General features: G+C 39.2%; 2 protein-coding genes across 2 annotated transcripts in view; both read right to left on the reverse strand.

Moving 5' to 3' along the window:
• Positions 1-292: 292 nt before the first annotated feature.
• On the reverse strand, positions 293-5,609 carry RNF152 (ring finger protein 152). Its single transcript, XM_088130850.1, has one exon. It carries the CDS (start codon positions 5,599-5,601, stop codon positions 4,990-4,992), a length of 612 nt encoding a protein of 203 aa, XP_087986976.1. The 5' UTR covers positions 5,602-5,609; the 3' UTR covers positions 293-4,989.
• Positions 5,610-5,643: 34 nt separating this feature from the next.
• PIGN (phosphatidylinositol glycan anchor biosynthesis class N) overlaps positions 5,644-21,007 on the reverse strand; it is a 177,400-nt gene continuing 162,036 nt past the window's right edge. The window contains exon 29 of the mRNA XM_088130849.1: positions 5,644-5,773. Within this exon, the coding sequence (XP_087986975.1) occupies positions 5,767-5,773 (7 nt within the window). The 3' untranslated portion in view covers positions 5,644-5,766. The remainder of the gene's footprint in view (positions 5,774-21,007) is intronic.

The raw sequence follows: 21,007 nt of genomic DNA on the forward strand, positions 1-21,007 counted from the left end.
AATGACCGCAGCCTATGAAATCAATCAAACTTACTTTTAAAACAATTTTATCTTTTTTGCGTACTTTCTGGGGTATAAAAATTTTAGCATGCATATATATACTCCATTTCTGCAACAAAGCCAAGGTATCCTAGAGTGGGTATCTGTCCTATGTGCTCTGAAGGCAGGACTAGAAAAAGTCTAGCACAGTGTTTCTCAACCTTGGTAACTTTAAGATATGTGGCCTTCAACTTCCAGAATTCCCCAGCCAGCATGGCTGGCTAGGGAATTCTGGGAGTTGAAGGCCACACATCTTTAGGCTGCCAAGGTTGAGAAACACTGGTCTAAAGAAAAACCCAACTCTCTTTCACGTAGACTTAGCTCAGGACATTTGGCTGCTAAATGCAGAAAATCCTTTCCCTTCCCAAGTTAAGATGGATACTCAGAATTAGTTGACTGCCTCATTCTGCTTAACATGCCCTGGCTCTGCCAGACTTACAGAAGATCTACCTACACACTCCCAAAAATCTGATCCCACAGGAGCTTCTAAGGTTTGAATACCTGGTCAGTCACCAACAGTTCAAGGCCCTTCCATTTGGCCTCTTCGCACCTACCAGAGCACTCATGAAGGTGATGGAGACTATTACAGCGCACCTCAGATCCTGGAGGATACACATGTACTTCAGTTTAGATGAGCTACTGAATCCACAGAGATCAAGTAGGAAGAAAAAGACTTCAAGATCATGATGAAGATCCTTGAGGACCTGGGCATCTTAATCAACAAGAGCATCCTTCAACTAGCACACAGGTTAAAGTGCTATTTTGGACTGATCTCCCCATTAAAGGAGAGATAATCCAGCAGCTATTTGCATCAGTTTTTCAGACCAGGCACCCAGATCTCATTATTCTCATCAGTCTCCAGGACCAGATGATCCTCTGCATAGGCTTGTATAAGATTTCACTCCCATCCCCTCAATGGATATTTATTCCTGCTCCAGAACCTAATAGCCCAAAGACCCCTGAAATATCTGGCATTCTCAGTGATGAAACCCTCAAGAAACCCTATCCAAGAGCAAGGACATGTGGTCGTCCCATCAAGACCAGCTTACCATAGACAGTAGACTCTGGGATTGGACAATGACTGCCAAGGTCAAGCAATCCAGGTAGTCTGGAAGTCATATGCCCAAAATAGCATAAATCTCCTAGAATTACATACATTACAGCATAACTTGCTCTGATATAAATACAGGCCTTCCTAGACAGTCAGGATGTCATCGCCCTGCAGACATTGTAACCATCACAGATTACACGAGGAGAAAAGGAGGCATGAGATCAAGGCAGCTGATGAAGAAAGTAATCAAATTGCTAGAGTGAGGATCCCTAACACCAGGGATCAATGAGCCTCTCTCAAACCATCCTCACATCACATACTGAGGCCACACACTATCCACCAGCGTCTATTATGGGACCTTCAGCTAATCCACACATCCTTTGAGCCCCTGCATGAATCAGACTTATAGCATCTGACATAAAAAGTGGCATTCCTAATATCCATAACCTACTGCCAGATGGGTATCAGAATTAGGGACATTCTTGGCCAAGAAAGATTTCTGCATCATATAGCTGATCATGATCATTCTGTGTCTTGACCCAAATATCATGACATTCACTAGAGCTAAAAAGTGAACTTCTCTTCCTTTTGCCCCAGTTCCAAGTCCCAATTAGAGAGGGGATTGGCACAAATCGGGCGTCGGACAAGCCATCAAGATTTACCTGAGCAGAACACAGGAATTCAGCATCTCAGCCTCCTTCTGACAGCCCCATCAGTTGGGGGATCAACTTTCAACAGACTAGCCTGTGAGGCTCAGAACAAAATGCCCCATGGGAATTGTGACCTGTTCTACTAAAAGTGCAGCTACTTCAATCATCCTCCATATTAATTCCGCCCAGGAGATGCCTGTGAAATGTAGGACATGGTATTATTACATTTTTTAACCCACCACAATCATGCAACTCTTGGCAGTCCTTTGTAAAGCATTATAAGCTCAATTCTTATGCCTTAGCTGAAGTCTTCTTCAGCCAGAGGCAGAACGTAGTTCCTAGCAAGTAATAAGGTCCTCCAGACCTAAGATCCCACACCCAGGAAATGCTAGAGATGTCAGCTGGGATCTTTAGGGTCTAGAAGCAACCTTACTCATTTGCTGTATGGTAAATGGATTTTTATAATCATTTTTTATGAATAGTCATTTGTGAAAATCTCCATCATATACTTTCAAAATTCCAAACATAACTCCAGCCAAAAGGACTGCTTAGATCTATGTTACTTTAGAACACTGCATAAACAAACAAAAATTAAGATGGGACAAATTATAAGGTACAAATAAAGAACAGTGATGAAGTCCAACACTGTATAACAGGGTGTCTGATCACACCCAAGAACTGCAACCATTTTCAAAATATGCTGCAGTGCATGGGAGGATCTTCCATAGCAGATTGTGAGCTCATGTGCTGAGCTGCAGACCACCTCTCAAAGTTCTACTAATGGAAGTAGCTATTAGCAGAACAAAAACACACACTCAGTTTCATCCTCCTTGCACAGAACTTCAGGTTTCCATGAAAGACATATACGTATCATGTACCTAATTATTTGTTTTGTTATCACCAAGATGATAAGGAACTGACCATTGATTAATACAAATATTTGTTTCAAAGGGAATTTCCCCTGCCTCCCCCCATGTATTACTATTACTGTTAATTAATGTTAAGAATGATGTTTTAGAATCAAGCTGAGAAGTCAGCAGCATGCCTTAATTTCTTTTTGCCATAATGACTATTTTTAGGAGAAAGAGAGATTTTGTTTATTCAGGAATTCAGAATGAATGTTTGACTCGGGATAATTAATGAATACACTGACTTGTTTGAATGTATTTTGTGTGCATTTAACTAGGGGTAAATTGGACATATTGCAGCTATGGTAGGACTTCAGGCTCATTCAGGTATATCATCCCTCACTTGCAACCTGAAGTAGCAGAGTCCAACAGGAGCTGCATCCCACAATCCTACAGATTTTCTAGTTTAGCCATACGTTAAAGGGGAAAGAAACAAGCAGTTTTTAACATATGGCAAAACTGTTCTCTAAGTAATCAGCTTAAATACCAAACCAGACGATGCTTTCTACCAACAGTGGAGGGAATGATCTATGGCCAATACTTATGCTCATCTGAAGAAAATGGGAAATATGTCAAAAACGTACTACACTGTACAAAAAGATGGAGGTTAAGGCAAGGGATAAAAGCACCTCCATTTTTTTTATCTCTTGGTCTCCCTCTCACGTCTCTTTTGGAGCTCCAGAAGTCCCATAGTTAACTAGCAGTTTTCTCTGTGCAGGTTCCCAGCTTGCCTCTGTTGTGCCTCAGTTGAAGTGATCACATTAAAAACAATGTGCCTTTTCTTGAACATCTCAAGATAATGAACAGTGTTTCCTGAAAAAATGGACAAGTTGGTAGAGTATCCTTGAACCCTGACTTGATAAACAGCAATTGTTGATTCCAAGTGACATGATTCGACAGCCCAGTGTCACCAAAACAGGTTTCATGCTTTTTTATCAATGTAATCAGCGTGACCAAGCTGTTGCAGGAACCACTAGTTTCAGACTTATTTTCCCTCCTTACGGCTATGAACACTAACCTTTTCCTGACTATGGACAAAGTCATCAAAGATTTGTGGAAGGCAATTCATATTGGTAATTCTTATCAGTATGAACATTTGAATAGGGAAACAGCCAGACCTACAGGGTTTTAACTGCAGCTGGATTATCACTCAGTTAAGTATTTTGCCTTTACTTTGCCTTTATTTTTGTAGTGGAACTTTTTCACATTATAAAAGCCTTTTATTACAAGGGGTAGCACAATACTGGTTTATCTATTTTGCATTATAGCCATAACGTCCATCAATATCTCACAGCTGCAATTTTTAAATAAGCATCTATAGACTTAACAACTACATTATGCCTCCTTTGATAAGGTAACTCCAACTTGCATTCAGAAGATAAGGAACTTTAATAAAAGCTTCAGAAACCATTAACTTTCCCACTCTAGTAAACAGATTCTCTCTTGGATAACACAATCTCTGCTATTTCTGAATCATGGCTCCCTGATAAACCTACATTGCCAGTATGTGCATTTGAAATACCATGTTGAGAACTTACATATTCAAGTAATGTTTGACAGAAGAGCACACAGAGACAATCATTTTGGCTGGACATCTAGATATCCTTCCTAGCTTCCTTTATTGCTGTTATGCTTATGGTCTCATTTCAATTTTTTAAAAAACAAAATCATTTAAACTACAGAAGAAAATAGAATGAGCATAAACATACATATATATTACATCTAGAAGATTTTCAATACTTTAAAAAATGTTCCCTTTCTATACCTGTGGGACAAATTTTTAAAACCATTTTAATTAATGTGCAATTTGAAAGATACAAAAAAAGTCCTCATTGCCTAAATGGTTACATTTCATAATTTTCCCTGCTGCTATTTAAAAATAAAGAGAGAATTTCATTTTTGCTATGTCTGGAGAACACTGGGTAGCCTGACTGTCTTCATTCCAATGTTTAATTCTACTTGAACATACAGCATTTTCATTTGTAAATCAACTACTCTGAAGAGAGATAGAAAGAAAGGGAGAGATCATGACCTGTACAGTAGAACCAGCTAAATAGACATCTTTAATCTCGTAACATGATGAAATCATTATAGATTACAGCTCATTTGTTAAGTGAGTATGCATGCAGTCTTCCTTGATATCGTAACCAGCAGAGAAGCACTGGATATGCCTCACACTCTATCAACAGGTCTTGCTGTCCTACTTTTTTACAGCAGACTCTGGACTGTCAATGATTCAGTCCATGTGACAGCATTTAACCTCATGGTCTCCCATCACCATCAATACCACCCTCCCAAGCCCCTAAATCTAGCTCACAAAAGGAGCTGCTACAGCCTCCTTTCAGCCGCAGGAGATCACAGTGAAACGTTTGGAGATGCATGACATGTTGTGGAGGACAATACCAAGGAGAAAAACTAGGACACAGGCCACCAGGATGACAGTGCAAACCCCTGACCAGGTGGAGCTTTTCACAATGCCCCTCTGGTCTTGCTCCTCATCTCCTGTAACCTGCGGGACCCCAGCCTGCAGTGGTTGTTGCTCAGCTGGGATCGTGACCACAGTGAGAGACTTCTGCTGGCTGCTTGGCAGGAGACGACAGCCAATGTCTCCAGGCAATAGGGACCTCTCTTTGGAGATGGGCAAGGGCAACATGTAACACCCATTGCTAGGAAGTTTGATGAAGACTGGAGTGTGCTCTGAAGTGTGGGGTATTGCAATCACGGCAATGACCTCCGGATCATCTGGCAACTGGGAGACGGAAAACCCAGGTGGGAGTTTAGTGATACCTCGGCACCATGGACACCTCAGGTCCTTCTGGCTGGTCCTCATCTGCTGAAGACAAACTGAGCAACAGGTGTGCTTACAGTCCAGTAACTTGGGCCTCCTTCGTGGGCTGTAGTAATTGAAACAAATCTGACATTCCAGCAGAATGTCCTGGGACAGATTCTCCATGGTTGCCCAACTATTGAAAAGCAAAAGATATCACGTTGTCTTGCAGTCCAGTCCAAAATCCAGTGGCCAGAGCTGTTCTTGTCCTCCCACAATGTCTACTTTGTATTCCGCTACCAAACAAATGAAGATACGAAGTCTAGAGGGAAGCTTCTGACTGGAAGTCCATCAGTATCTGAGAAAAAATAAAATAAAATAGTCAGAATGAATCATAAAGATCTATTAAAATACTAGAGGGAAGGAAAGATTTATGAATGTAGAGAAACAGAAAAGGCTTGCTTAAGTCTTAAGAGACTCCCCTAAGCATTATCAGAACAAGAGCAATCATAAAAGACTAGGCTGCAGCCAAGTAAAGATCTTTAAAGACAACCTTTCAGGCTAATGCCTGAACCTCCATGTTTATTCAGCCAATAACAAAAATACAATTTGCTTGCAGCAAAAAAAAGGGAGGGTAAGAGTGATTAATTATTATGTGGTTTAGGAAAAAGCTTCATGATTTGTTAACAAAAGTGCTGAATGATACAAGGCAATTAGAGGAGGAAACATTTAAACAACCTCTCGCCCATTCTATTACAAGTTATCACATGTCATTCTCATGTATGCATTATATGATCTTCTGCTGCATTTTAATGGAAATCCCCATAAACACTGTACACCTTAAGTACAGTATAGGAGCTCAATGTAATGGATCAGGACAGATTTCTCCAAACTCATTCTTTGGCATGGCTGTGCTTGCCAGATATTCTGGGAATTGTATCGTATGTATGGGTTAGCTAGATTCCAGTTGGGTTTAAACCAAAGCACCAGAACATATCCAAGAAGACCTTGTGTGTTTAATAATTACAGCAAAATTGATTTATGCAACATCTATCTTCACAAAAGCAATACTTGGACAATGAAACAGCAGTCCTATTGGTATGATAATGGTGTGGAGCTAGTTCTCCATGGTATCTTCTGAAGAAGGAATTGAATAGAAGGGTACTCTGGACAGGGTAAGTTCCATGATTTCTTCCTTCCTTTCTGGTCACTGCATTCTTTTCCATCTAGATAATGATCACACTCATTCCACTTAACTTCTTCTTTTTAACTTTTGGGAAATGCTATGGAAGCATAGCTTTCACACCATACAAGTCAAATGGGGACCCCCACAGTCAACAGCATGGGATAATAGTAGTAGACCTAAGAGGCAACTTTTCCAGGACATCGCAAGATTTATGTCTGAACAGCACCATAATCCCAAGCAGCTCAACCCTGTGGTTGGACTGTCAGTGGAGTTTTCCAGCCTTATGGTAGTGGGAGACTTCAACCTCATTTTCTTGAGTGTGAAGTCTGAAGCAGCACAGGAGTTTATGGCCACCATGGCAACCCTGGACCTGATCCAGATTATTGAGGGTTGGACACTCCCTGGAAATTATAAAATGGATCTGGTTTTTGTCTTGTTGCTGTGGTGATGTGATCAGGATTTGAGGGATGTTAACATCTATCCCTTGTCACAGACTACTCTCTAATTGCTGCAACCCTGGTTATGTAGATTCCTTGGGGTTACCTTCTTTCCCTGCTCCTATTCAAATCTACATGAAGCTGTTAGGAGAGGCATGGGGTTAGGTATCATCAATATAATATAAAAATGTACAAGCATTTTTATGGATTTTTGTCATATTTCTGGTGTTTTAATCCTCTGTTAGTCTCCAAGAGTTACATGGCAAATGGACGGACATACACATTTAAATAAGAAATAAATTTCTTCAAATGCAGCAACTGCAGAATCAAGTATCAACTAAAATAACAATAGCAAAGCATGATCAAATCTGTAGCCAACTTTTTGGCAATAACTCTGAGATATTTAAGAGAATAATCCTTAATGGGATTGGATTGCAGAGTTACCCTATGGAATTATTACATTAGTAAAATCCTAGATTATAATGACATAAACTTTTGAATAGTCACTGTGAAAACAGGAGGGATTATTAAACTTTAATATAATATTTTTGGTGTTGTTTACATTGCCATAGAAATATTTAGATTGTTTTAATCAGTCCACTGCAATGGATCTACAGTAATACACAAAACCAAGACAATGAAGAAGCTGAGATAACACTAAAGACGATTCCAGTTCTTTTGGTAAAAGTTGGGGGGGGGTGTACACATACACCCTTGAGAAAGTAGTGACATATTAAAAAAGGGAGGTTACAAACATTACAAAATAGAAATACAGGTTGGATCTAAACACGTACCATAGTAAGGCAGTAGAATGGACATCCTTCTCCTAAAACAACTTGTGGCATGTTAGGCAGAAAGATTCTAATTGAGCTTTTGGTACTAGTTTGCCAAATGGGAAGAAGCTATGCAAAAAAGCAGCTATCCACCATTGCTTTATCTCTCATGCAAGGAGAGCCAAGGGCCATCATTTCTTTCCAGGGGAACAGTTATCTAAACTGACTTAAGCAAGCTTCTGAGAACAAATGATGCTGCCTCGCACAACTCTCGTGTCACCCAGCACATCCTGGCCTCTCTTTGCACCATGTCAGGCGCTTGGTAAAAGAGCCTTCCCCTGCCCTTGATTATTCTGAAGATTTCCTTATGAGGCCTGTTTTAGCTTCTCCTTCTAAGAGAGTACTATTTTAATTTTGTTTATATTTCAATGATTCTGTCAAGACATTATCCTGAGAGACGTAAGGTGATTCAAGAATCTTAGAACAAAGATAAATAAGAACAGTTCCTATCAAATCCCTGGTGGGGTGTTTTATGGCCCAGTGGCCATAAGGCATGGCAAATCTGACCTTAACACAATCTCACTGTCTCTATAGCCCAGCTCACTACCCTTTAGACTGGAGCAGTATATAAGTCCTAGGTAGCAAAAATAAATAAAATAAATATGCAGATTATGTCTGTATGTGTGTGTGTGCATGAGAGAGTGCATATTATGTGTGTATGTGTGCACGCACACATATATACCACTATTGAAATACTATTAATCAATAATTTCAATAAAACACAGCAGAGGTTCCCAAAATGTCTTTGTTCACAGTGCCCTTAGTGTCTCAGTAATTTTTCATGGAGCCCCTAGGCCACAACTGTGAACTACCTCAAGTAGTTCACATGGTGTAAAATTTAGAATACCCCATGGCACCCATGCGAGTTTGCTGTGGCGCCCCGGGGCACCACAGCACAGTTTGGGAACTGCAGACTTAAAGTGCCATCATTTCTCAGAAGACCTCTTTCCAGGGGAATAGCTGAAATTTAAATTCAACCTTCAATATCTCTTCAATGCCTTTTGGAGCTTTTCTTTTACAATATATAAAACAGTTTTTTCTACAGAGAAAAATGCAATAAGAGGAGAGATTTTGAATACCTTCAGGCCTTACAGTATTTCTGGGTTCAGAGATACAACCAGTTGGGTACTGTGGAAACCAGATGGTGAACCTAATGACCTTTGGTGATATAAGGCCCGAGTTAAAGCAAAGGTATTACTTTTTCTCTGAACCCCTCCTCTAATTGAGCACACACACACACATACATACTCATATGTGCACTTCATAACACCAATAGTTTTCTGGTTAGTTTAAACTGAGAAATAGTTGTTGTACAAGGGTTAAAATGTAAATCTATATACAGAGAGACTCCAGTTTAGTCTAGTTTCCCCAAATCTAGCACTCCCAGATGTGTTGGCATGGCAGCTTCCAGAATACCCACCACATCCAGAGTCTGAACACACCTAGAGCGTACCCAGTTCGGGGACACTCATGCAAGCCACATTCACACACAACCCAATACTCGGAAAAATCCAGGATACTCATCACACCATCAGAGGCTACTGCAGTTACAGTTTGTGCTTGCAAAGAGTTTGTGCCCAAATCTGTAAGAATGCTCAGATCTTATATGAGGGCATAGCTGACTTCAGCAGCAGTCAAAAACACTGTTTTGTCATTAGTACTTTGGACTATCTGATGACAGCCAAGAAAATATTGCTGACGGAGACAACTGAGAAAGACAGTCAGGGATATCTTTAGAACTCTTAAAGGACGAAGAGTGGGAAGAGAGAAGGGCTGGAAGGCAGTGACACTCAAGTGAGACCAAAAGACAGAGACAATCAGAATCATGATTAATATCCTTGGTTAGTGCAGATTTGATAGCAGCTGAAAGCTCTGCAGGCTGAGCTATATCTACTAATGTTAATAAAAGCTAATGGTGCATGAAAAACCACAGGCAAAAGTCTCCAAGGAAGAGAAAGAGGTGCATTAACAGCAGAAGGGAGTAAAGAAAGAAAATCACCTATCTAATACAGGCTTCCCTTCCTCTTTTTTGCTACGCATTCTTGGCAGTATTATACAGACCTGGATCCAATGATATTCCTCTGAAATATAGTTAGAGAAAATATATACAGTGACATTTAAAGAAGAGTAATAAAAGCAGACCAACACTGAGAAAACTACCCCATAACAGCTGAGCATAACAAAACAAACACATGAGTTTGAAATAAATTGGCACATGGGATTTTGAACAGAACTGTGCTGCTAAAGCATGGAGGTGTGTGCTGAGATCGAAACTTCTTCTGCATTTCTGTAGCTTTAGGGTTGCATGGAGCCGAGCCTCGTTTTTCTAGCCCTTGGATCTCCTCTGACCATGACTGCTGAAAACTAACATTTTGAATTAGAAACACATGACTAGTGTAAACTCCAGAAGGATATCATAATTACAGAAAAACAACAACAAAAACCCTCTCTATAATTCCCAACAAAAAAAACCTATTACACCCATGTGTAATGTTGCCCTCTCAAAAATATTCAAATGCATCCCTTGGCTACCAACATTTGCCTTGTTCTGCTTGACAGGCTCAGAAAACTAAATGTCCCAAGAGATGTGCCTGGTCAAGAAGTTTCTATGTGTAGAGATATCTTTTTCCTGGAGAAAGCATTCATATATTTGATGTACAACACAGTCTCTGGTAAAGTAGCTTTTACCATAAATTTGCTCTTTATATGTACTAAGCCAAGATTTTCATTTTTTGTGGATTCAGAGGCAATTGATTAGGTTGCTCAGAAAAAGGGACGCTGAATTAGATTGATCAGCCATCCCCAATTTGAGGGCCTCTGGATTGCATGACTACAGCTGTAATAGCTGGAAATTCCTGAAGGCACCCAGCTGGGGAAGGCTAAAATAGGTCCATTAATTAGCATCTTATGCTGCCAGCTAGCAGCCTCTTATATTTATTTTATTGCAGATTTCAATATAGTTAAACACAGAGTGAAATGTATTATTCTGAACAGCCTGCAACTATTGCAAAAGGGAATTTGCTATGATTTTGAAATTCTTAGCCACCTACTAAATAAACTTCACAGGCAACAAAACAAATGGCATACAATTAACACTTGCCTTGCATCTTATGGCATAATGAATATGTGAGTAATGAGCGCATCAAATGAAATCTTACCAGCTCAGAATGGCCTTGAACAAATCACCTTAAAAAGAACGTACATTTCTCTATTTCTGTCAATTGGATGACCAACCGTGCATACAATGCTAATAATCTGGAATCTGACCCTTTTCAATTGAATTTTTCTCTACATCAGTTTCAATACTTTTAGGTCTGTAATCCATACCAAAATATCTCCCAACATAGTTCACTTTATTCAAGGTTTAAGCTAATTTCCTTTAGGAAAAAAAAAAGGTTATTGAAAGCGACATTGTTCCTGAAATGTAAATACAATTCTTCACAGTATGCCTGCTCCACTCGTGAAAGAGATTGCTAACAAAGTCCCCAATGACTGTTGAAGTTGCAAACTCTGGACAAGTGTATGCATTTATATACGTTGCCATTCGGCAAGGTTAAAATCAAGCTTGTAGCAAGGCAGCCTATTATAAAGTTTCACTTTTACCAAGGAAGTTTCAGTATGCAAACTCCCCAAATACATTAAGTATCTTTAGAAACCATTACATACTATGTATGATTTATGGCAATGCTTGCTGCCCTAAGGCTATACTGGCAGAGCCGGGAGGGGGGAAGGCAGAAGACAGAAAAGAGGAAAGGTGACGTGAGTTGTCACCTTTAAAAAGAAATTTACTGCCAGAATGAAATGCATTAAAATATAAACAGGATGCATATGTTTGAGTCTTTTCAAATTCATTTACAATTCCCACCCTTCTGCTGTTCAAGTACCTCCAACACTTTCACAAATGAGTTCAGGGCTAAAATCTCAGCTTCATTCACTCTGAAACAAGGGAGCATTTCTGCTGTTTTCAGCTCACAGACGTTAACAGGATGCTTTCTCAAAATATTCTTCCTCTTACTTATGAACTTTCCTGTGGCTTTAATTGCCCACAGAATATCAGCAACATACAAAGAAGAATGAATTCCCCTATGCAAAAGGAAGAAGAGAACCAACAACCAAAACTATGACAAGAAAAAACTATTGTAACTATTGTCCAATAGGTCTGTAAACCTGTGGTTAGTTACTAGCCTGTGGAAGATCACCAAGTAAGTCTGTTTCATGCATTGTTTGCTTCTCTTTAAGAACACAAATAACTTACATGGGTACATGTGGACTTTTCAAACAAATGAATATGGACAAATTTGGATGAGATTCCAACTTTTTGTCCATCTTAAGACATTTGTCTAAAGTAAGTATATAGGTCAGGTTTAGAGTTTCTGATTATACAGCACCCACCCCATTTTGCACCTGACATACTATATAAAAAGCACAAGGAAAAACTTAGTATCACTTTTTTCCTTGGTGATATTAATGCCCTTTGTTTTCAAACTGCTCAGAAGACATTCGTCTTTTGGATGGTGTGTAAATTAAATAGCCATGTGCGTTCAATAGAAGGCCCACCAGCCATTTAAGTAGGAACAATTTTTTTCAAATAACTTTATTAGATTTTAAGATAAGGACAATAAAAACTAACAAAAACTAATATTAAAGATAAAGAATGAAAAACAAAAGAAAGATTGAAAAAGAAAAGAAAGAACAAAGTCAGAAGTGCAAAAAGAAAGAAAAAAGTACAAAAAAGAATAACTTCCGAGTTTCCTCACAACAGATATAAGTATCAAGTTACACTAGACTCTTATTCTAAGTTTACAACATAACTTTCATTTTTTCTATTATCCAGTATTATTTCTAATCATCAAATCCATACATAATTTCATTTTTTTCTGTTTTATGCAAAAAGTCCAAAACAAGTAATAGTGAAGAACAAAGGTTTTCACTAGCATGGTGTTCTCAGATGCCAATAAGAGCTTTTCTTTCTAATAAAATATCTCCTCTTGTTTAATTCCCAAGAAGTTGTCAGCAAACACTTAGGGCCCAGTGTTACTAGTTTACAAATCATAACCATCAAAACTCTGCAGGTATTGGCAAGTATCTTCTAAGAAACTGGCCTTGGACCCAGAAGTTTGCAATAACTATCAGCAAGGCCACAAATATCTAGATCCCTATAGGCAGAAAGGCAGAATAGGAATAATAGACTTTTATTTATTGAAGTACACAGCCTTCAGAAGGCAGCTGTTGTAGAACTGGACCCCTTCTTGGATAAATTTAATTTCAGTCTGGCTTCAGGCCTGTTGTGAACACAAAAATGTCTTCGTTCACCCTGATGGATGACCTATGCATGAAGAGAGAAAGGGTATTTGGTCTAATTTCCTTCGACACTCAACTATTTCCAGTAGTACTAAGGATACTTCCCATCAAAGTAGACAATCTGGCTTGGGAATTGTGGGCACTATACTTCAATGGTTTTGTCCCTACTTAAAGTCTCAGATGACGTTTGTCCCATGAGGCGTACCAAGCTCTACTTCCACTTTTCATTTGAATCTTGTGGAAATGAAATCTAACAGATGGATACCTGGAAGTGCTGTGAAAGAGAGAGGAGGGAAAATCTGTCTGGCATCAGCTTTTCTATCCTTCCAAAAGCAGCCAAAAATATTTTTATTGGCTTCAGCTTTTCACCAGGTACCAGATTTTTCATCTGCTTTGCTGAAGTTTTATGTGGCATTTTTAAACCCTTCTGCTCTCCTGTTTATTTATTAATTTTTACATGGCTTTATCATCCTTATTGAAGAGTGCCATGATCATTTTGCTGAATAGTGGCTAAACATTTCTTAAATAAATATATTTTGAAAACACTCTTTTTAAAAAAGCAAGGCCCTTTCTATTCCTTTTCTAGTTTTATCCTTCATTTGATAGAGATTTTTATGAGCACAAGGGAAAAGTTTCCTGCAATCATTCCTGCCTTCTCAGTCACCATCCAATTTTAGTATTCTCTACACAGATACTCTGCCTAATGAAGCAATTTCAGTTAAAATAAAACACTTTACAAAAACTCTTCTTACCAATATAGATTGTCAGATAACCAAGCTGGAATCATTTTGAATCAGGATACATTAAGGTGCCTAATTTATTACGGAAGAAAATTATAGCTCTTCCTTGCAATGGCAGGAAATGCACTATAGAAAATGCAAAGACACACAGACATATACTCGTCACATGATGTTATTACATACTAGAAAAATAAAATTTCCTGTTCATCTAAGGAAAAGCACTTGCATGGGGCTTTCCAAGTCTTGTAAAGCAGAACCAAGTAAACAATATCCTAATCAAGGAACTACCAACTCAGACAAACAATCAAGCAGTAAACAACAGCCTAATCTAGGAGCTATAAAAAACAAAACAAAACACCCCTTCCAGTACTGACAGGGCAAGCTACTGTATATAAACAGAGAGGAAACCTCACTCCCTTCTAGCACTGAAGATGTTACCTAGCTGGGTAATGAAATGTCAGCAAGAAAACAACCAAGCTCAGAGAACCCCGAGGACTTCACAGTTCAACCCTGAGCTACATATATTCTCCTCTATTGAACCAAGTAACTCTGCAAGTTAATTGTCTCAGCTCTTGCTCCAGAAGAAACATTGCAACAATAATTCTGCAATATTTCCACTGGAGTTGTAGGCAGGAGGCTCCCACTGGAAATAACTATCTCATCTAGACTCCTGGAGATTTTCCCCGCCCCAGAAGCCAAGGTGCCATAACATCTTGGTGCTTGTCTCCCAGTAGCTCCTGGACACTTTGAGCAGCCATTTTGGCGCTCCCCTGAAAAGCAAATGCTCCACAGCAAATGCAGTGAGGTGAAGAAGGTCGAAGATGGAAGGTGTGCTGGTCATGCTGATGTGGACCGTTGGAGATATTCACATGATTGCATAAAATCGTGAGGTGAATTTGGGAGGAGAAGCTGGTAGGGCAAAATCCATGTATGGAAATGTCCAAATAATGTCCCTTAATTGTCTGCTACTCTGCTCAGTTTTTCATGAGCAAAGTTGCTAAAACGACTCTATCATGATTTCTCAAGGAAATGATTTGATATTATTGTTAGGGCTGAGACCAGCATTGTGGAAACCGGTGGTTCCCAAGCTAGAGAGAACTATTATGCGAACAATCTCAACTGCCTCATAAGGCCATCAAGAGACCAGCCAAGTTTTTGTTAAACTCAGAAGGGTGGGAAGAAAAATCTAGAGTTTAAATTCTGGATCACAGACAGCTAGAAAAGTTCAGACTTCTTTGCACCACAGTCAAATGCTGAGTTTAAGGCTTCATTCTTGCCTGCAGTAAGGATTCTCCTCTAGCCAAGTCATGTCTGAAAGTCTTCCATCAGGTCAAGCCAAATGCTAAATAAGGGGTTGAATGTCTGGAGAACTGTGATTTACTGCTGAGCCAGACAATTTCTATTATCATTATTATTATTACTACTACTATTACTAGCATCGCCAGCACTATTACTGCTTTTACAATGCTAAACAGATCTTAGAAATAAGAGCCCCAGTTTTTTATTTTTGTTTTTATTTGTTGTTGTTGCTGTTGATGGAAAATGCTTGTTTTAACAAACACACATTCATGAGACTGGCTTTTTATTTGCTTGAGAGTTCTCTGATAAATCTGTATTTAGGACTGGCAGATATGGACTACAAAAATCCAGGTGGTCACTAGGGAGCAAAAATAAGTTACAGATGTCTATATCTTTTTGCTGTCATCTAATGGTGTTCCAGATTTCTGCAGGATAGAATTTACAGTCCCATTTTAGCTAGTGGAATGACACATTAGACAAGGGTATGAAAACATGCCTCAGAGAAATACTAAAACTTTGGTTTAAAAAATTGATATGAAGGACAGTGGCTCCTTCCAAGTTCAAATGTATTTATTTATTCAATTTGTATGGCTGTCCATCTCAGCAAGTGACTCTGGATGGCGAACAATCTTAAAATAAATTAAAAACAAATTTCCATCATAATAATCATAATACAAGAATTAAAATTCACACAGCAGCCGAGGAGGATGTCACAATCCATGGTTGTTAACCCAAACAGGAGATGGGACCCTTCGCACATTTGGGACTCCAAGCCCAGGCACATAACCAGGTCTTTACGGCCTATGAAAGACCATGAGGCTCAGGGCCATCCTAATCTCTGAAGGGAGGATGTTCCATAGGGTGGGCATTACAGCAGACAAGGCACACATCCTAGGCCCCGCTGGCCAGCATTCCCTGGCCAACAGGACCCGAGCATGCCCATCCTGCTGGACAAGATTGGACAGGTAGAAACAACTGGGAAAAGATGGTCCCTCAGGTAACCCGGTCCCAAGCCATGAAGGGCTTTAAAGGGGGCAGCCAGTACCTTGATTTGTACCCTGAAGCATACTGGCAACTAATGCAGCTCATACAGTGGTGTTACCCGTGCAGCTGCATTCTGCACCAGTTGAAGCTTCTGGATACTCTTCAAGGGCAGCCCCATATAAAGCACATTGCAGTAATCCAGATTTATCTCATATGTCTGAAAAAGCAAAAAACAAAACCAGCAAAATCAACAATCTTTCTGGAGAACCTCACAAAATCTTCAAATGGTAGATTTGTTCATTTGGAATCAGATCAAAAATATAATGCACCTCACTGCTCCAGGCACAGCCCTAACAAGGGTTCTCTGTTCATGTGTAGTTGTATCATAATGCTAGGACCTTGTTTCATTACTCCACGGAGTCAAATTTCTCATCCTTGTAAGAATCTGGCCATAGGTAAAGATGAGTGAAAAGTCAGGCAAGGATGAAACACAGAGGTGCAACGCATGACTGCTGTCAGCTACAGTCTGAGCAAAGAAGCAGCATGGGGTTACTGATGGTTATTGCTGTGGAAATGGGGAAATTATAGAAAAGATCCTTTACTGACTTCACAAAGCTGTCATTCACGTTTCCATCAACTGAAGAAAGTCTTCTGCCCATATCCTCAAGTTGTTAAGCAATCAGAGACTGCAGCACCAAAGAGCAACAATCTGCTTTCAATAAACTAGTGCTGCTTGAATGTGGCCTTGTCTGCTCGAATTCTCAGTGAAGACCAGTGGTATAAAACACTTTTGGCATTTGCAGCTCAAATCCCAAGAGCCTTGCTTCTGAGAACTGGAAAAGCTGCCAGTCCAAATTGGGAGAGGCATAATTGAGTGAGGCTCAGTTCATGAAGTCAATTGGTCTTGACTGGAGACAAATCAAAAAGTCCCCAAGCTCACTGCTTTGAACTGCTTTTTAAAAAGCTTTGCATGTAGGTAAACAAATGGGACTTGAAACTTACATTTACTGCGTGTTTTCCAGACAGATCTATTATTAAAACCCACCCAGCCAACCACACAAAGAAATATATTACAGAGGCAATATAAATTGAAGTGCATGTTAACAAGCTTTTTTTTTTAAGGCAAAAGAAACAAGTATTCTCTGTATGAGAACAATTCAAACATCTGGGTTGTGGGATTTAGTCTACAGTACTTTTTCACTAGGATCCCAAATTCCATCAGCCAGAATCTATACACTTAAGAAATTCTGAACCCGCAATATTGTTTTAAGAACCCAGCTCACAGACCTGATACACAGAATTCTATCACTGCATAGCTCAGACTTACTTCATGTTACCAGCATAATGAGAAGGGAATCATGGTGGTGGAATTTGAAAATCTGGAAAACCAATGGTTAATCAAACCTGAAACTTTGGGATCTACCATGACATCCTGACCTATCTGCTGCCCAACCTGGTTCCATCATCCAGCTTAAATATTTATTTCCTGTGTTTGCAGTATACTATATATTTTCATCTCCTTTTCTCTTATATCGACGACTCCAGTTGTGGCTGCACTAAAAATAAACTGGAAAGTCTGGACAGATTTACTCTTGTGCTAAGACTTCTGAAAAGCCTCATTTTTGTGAATCATCCAATTACAATCAAGTTTGTGGTCCCTGGTGAAAAAAATGTTTACAACACAGAACAGGTAAACTTTAACCAACTGGTAAAAGGATAATTCAAGCAGGTTTTCCTTTGAACCAATGTACAGGATGGGAGGATTTTAACTAGCAATTACAGTGCCAAAAAAAGTTAAAAAAAAAAAACACCTGCTGCTAATAAATCAATAGTGCTGTATTAAGCAACAGTGTCAATGCATTTTTCATTCTTATTTTTAAACGGGTAAACCCTAGCCAAAATACTAAAAGCAGCGGCAGCAGAAAAAAGCAGCGAAAGCAAAATCTTGGTATGTGGAGTGTGCGTGGAACACATACATCAAAAAGACACCCTGGTGCTAGCGACGAAAATGAAATGTTCAACTATTTGTATTGGACAAAGACGTTGTGCATAAACCAACCCATATTTTGCAGGTTGCTATGAAACTGCACAGGATTGCAGAACTGAACTTTCACACTGATCAATGACGGTGGTGCTGCATACACTATTCTGCAGAATTACTTTGAAAAACAATCAATGGCGTATTCTTTAAAACTAAACCACATAAAAATATTTTCCACGGTTTCTCATAAGTTTTTAGTTGTTGATTATAATAAAGCTGTTCTTTGAACTGTCTATATCCCTGTTGTGTTATTTGACTGACCCATGGAAAGGGGACAATATAGCAGTCCGTTACAGATGCAAGCCAGCTTCCCTAAATGCAAATATTTGATCTCTGCAACAGGACACAAGTAGAATTGTCCTTGATTACTGATTTTCAGAAGTAATTCATGGTTCAAATCACAGCTCAGACAATCTCAACTGAAATACAGAATTGGCTATCTCCTGACCTCATTTCAACCTGTCTTATCTCCCAAGAGATAAACTTATATCCTTCTTAGAGCTCTGGTCTTGACCTTGAAGTCTTTAAGTTTCCCAGCTACTACAGAAATCATGCTACTACAGAGATCATGCAGTACTAATACATTTCATTGTGGTGCCAAATAACTTTAGCTCCCTATCTGTGCATCAAATCTCTATTAGGAGGCAGCATGCCAAAATCTAACAATACCAGTGGACTGTGAACAAAAATCTATCAATCTACAATTTTGCTTGCACTAGCATAAACACAATTCAATTCTTGAGTGGCACAGTTTAATCTACACAAATCAGAATGATTGCTAGAGAGCCTGCTCCTGATTACCTATTAAATCAGTGTGCTGTGCACTGATCTTTGCTCTTTAAAGTGCTAATTTTTTTTAAGAAGCAATCCCCCAATTAAAAACGTACTATCAATTCCATAATTAAAAATTAAAAGAACCGAACAAGCACCACATAGCATTTCTTAAATATTAAACACACTGAATTTTGGCAGCACTGACTGATAATAACCTAATATCCTTTCTTCTAACTTTAGACATAGAAAAGCCTTTTGATTGAAAATAATGAATAAGCAAGATTTTTTTCAGCTCCATTTCATTCGAGCAGAGCTACATTACTGTCTCTTCTTGTGTATATCATGGCAAAGCATGGATAGGATAAACCAGGAAATTCTCAAAGGGGAGGGGAAAAAACACAGAATCTTCTTAAATATGATTTAGTGACTGGTTAATGTGATATCTGGATTAGATTTGTTTTTTAAGCTCCCCTTCAACCACTTCAAGGCAGGACAGGTTTTAAATCAGCTTTCCTCTATCTGCTGCCGTACAAATCTGTTGAGCACTAATCCCACAACTGGAAATTCTGGAGTTTAATCCCAGAATCTGGATTAAATTCAAAGGTGGAAAGTGCCAAATCTGGGAAGATTACAACTCTTCGCTTTTTCTAATGCAGAATCAAAGTTTCCATAAATCATTTAATGATATCGTTTCCAGCAATTACGGTCATTCAGCAATAATAATCATTTGAAGAGTAACAATTTCAAGAAACGATTCGCAATCCATTTCCCATTCCCAATGATGCCGCAGAGTTTCAATTCTCTGGTGACAGAACTTCATCTCATCTATAACTCACTCGCTATTAGATACTTGGAACAGTAATTATAAATCAGACATGTAAATAGATACAAACTGGATTATCAAGAAAATGTTTCCAAACAAAATAAAGAAGTGCTTGTATGCTGTGATGTATTTTGTTCTCTTAGGCTGCCAGTACATGGAAGCAGCTAATCTAAGTTGGATAAATGGATTTATTAAAAAGTAGTATGGAGTACTAATTTTGTGTAATTCATTTGCAAGCCTTTTCTCCATCTCCAGATATGAACACTGACAATTGTTTGACGACAAATCCAACAACCAATCCAAAACAGTGGCTAATTTTGATTAGTTTGCTAACTGGAGACACTATAAATAATAGATGTTTTCAAAATTGCACAGATTACCAGTACCAAGAAAAGTAATGCAATTCTAGGTCAAATCTAGGCAATGCTTTTAAAATATCTCTAATTTTGTCTGCCTAACTTGAATTGGAAAATTTGGGGGGTGGTTATCACCTTCTGTCTCACAATCATTATTCCGTGTTGTATAATTTGTTGCGGCTAAACATTTCTTACTCAATGTATTGTCGAAGGCTTTCACGGCCGGCATACGATGGCTGGTGTGGGTCTTCCGGGCTGTGTGGCCGTGTTCTTGAAGTTTTGTTTCCTAACGTTTCGCCAGCACCTGTGACCGGCATCTTCAGAGTGCAGGAGCACAGACAGGAGCAGTTCTCTCTGTGCCCAGAGTGATGTGACCCTTTTGTGGGTATTTATAGAGATCTGGGGGGGGAAGGGGGGGATTGGGGGGGTGTGGGGGGTTGAGTTACTGAGTGGCTCTGCTTGTTTTGGTGTCAGCATCTGTGTGTATCTTCCTGGGGATTAGGCAGGGTTTTTTCTTCTATTGAATTGTTAACGAGGGGCTGCTGGGGGTGATTAGCAAGTTGATTGTGTGAACTGTTCACATGTCCTGGTGGTTGAGCTGAGTTCGTTGACCTTTTGCAGGCTGTATTTTTCAGGATTGGTAGCCAGGTTTTGTTGATTTTTAGACTCTCCTCTTTTTTATTGAAACTGTGCTGGTGTTTGTGAATCTCAATGGCTTCCCGGTATAGCCTGGTATAGTGGCTGTTGGTGTTGTCCAGTATCTCTGTGTTTTCAGATAGGATTTTGTGTCCAGTGTGCTTGAGGGCATGTTCAGCTAC

Source organism: Python bivittatus, unplaced genomic scaffold, assembly GCF_059951505.1.
Source record: "Python bivittatus isolate LINGU-HERP-01145 unplaced genomic scaffold, Pbiv_v1 ctg000840_np1212, whole genome shotgun sequence".
NCBI classification, from domain to species: domain Eukaryota; kingdom Metazoa; phylum Chordata; class Lepidosauria; order Squamata; family Pythonidae; genus Python; species Python bivittatus.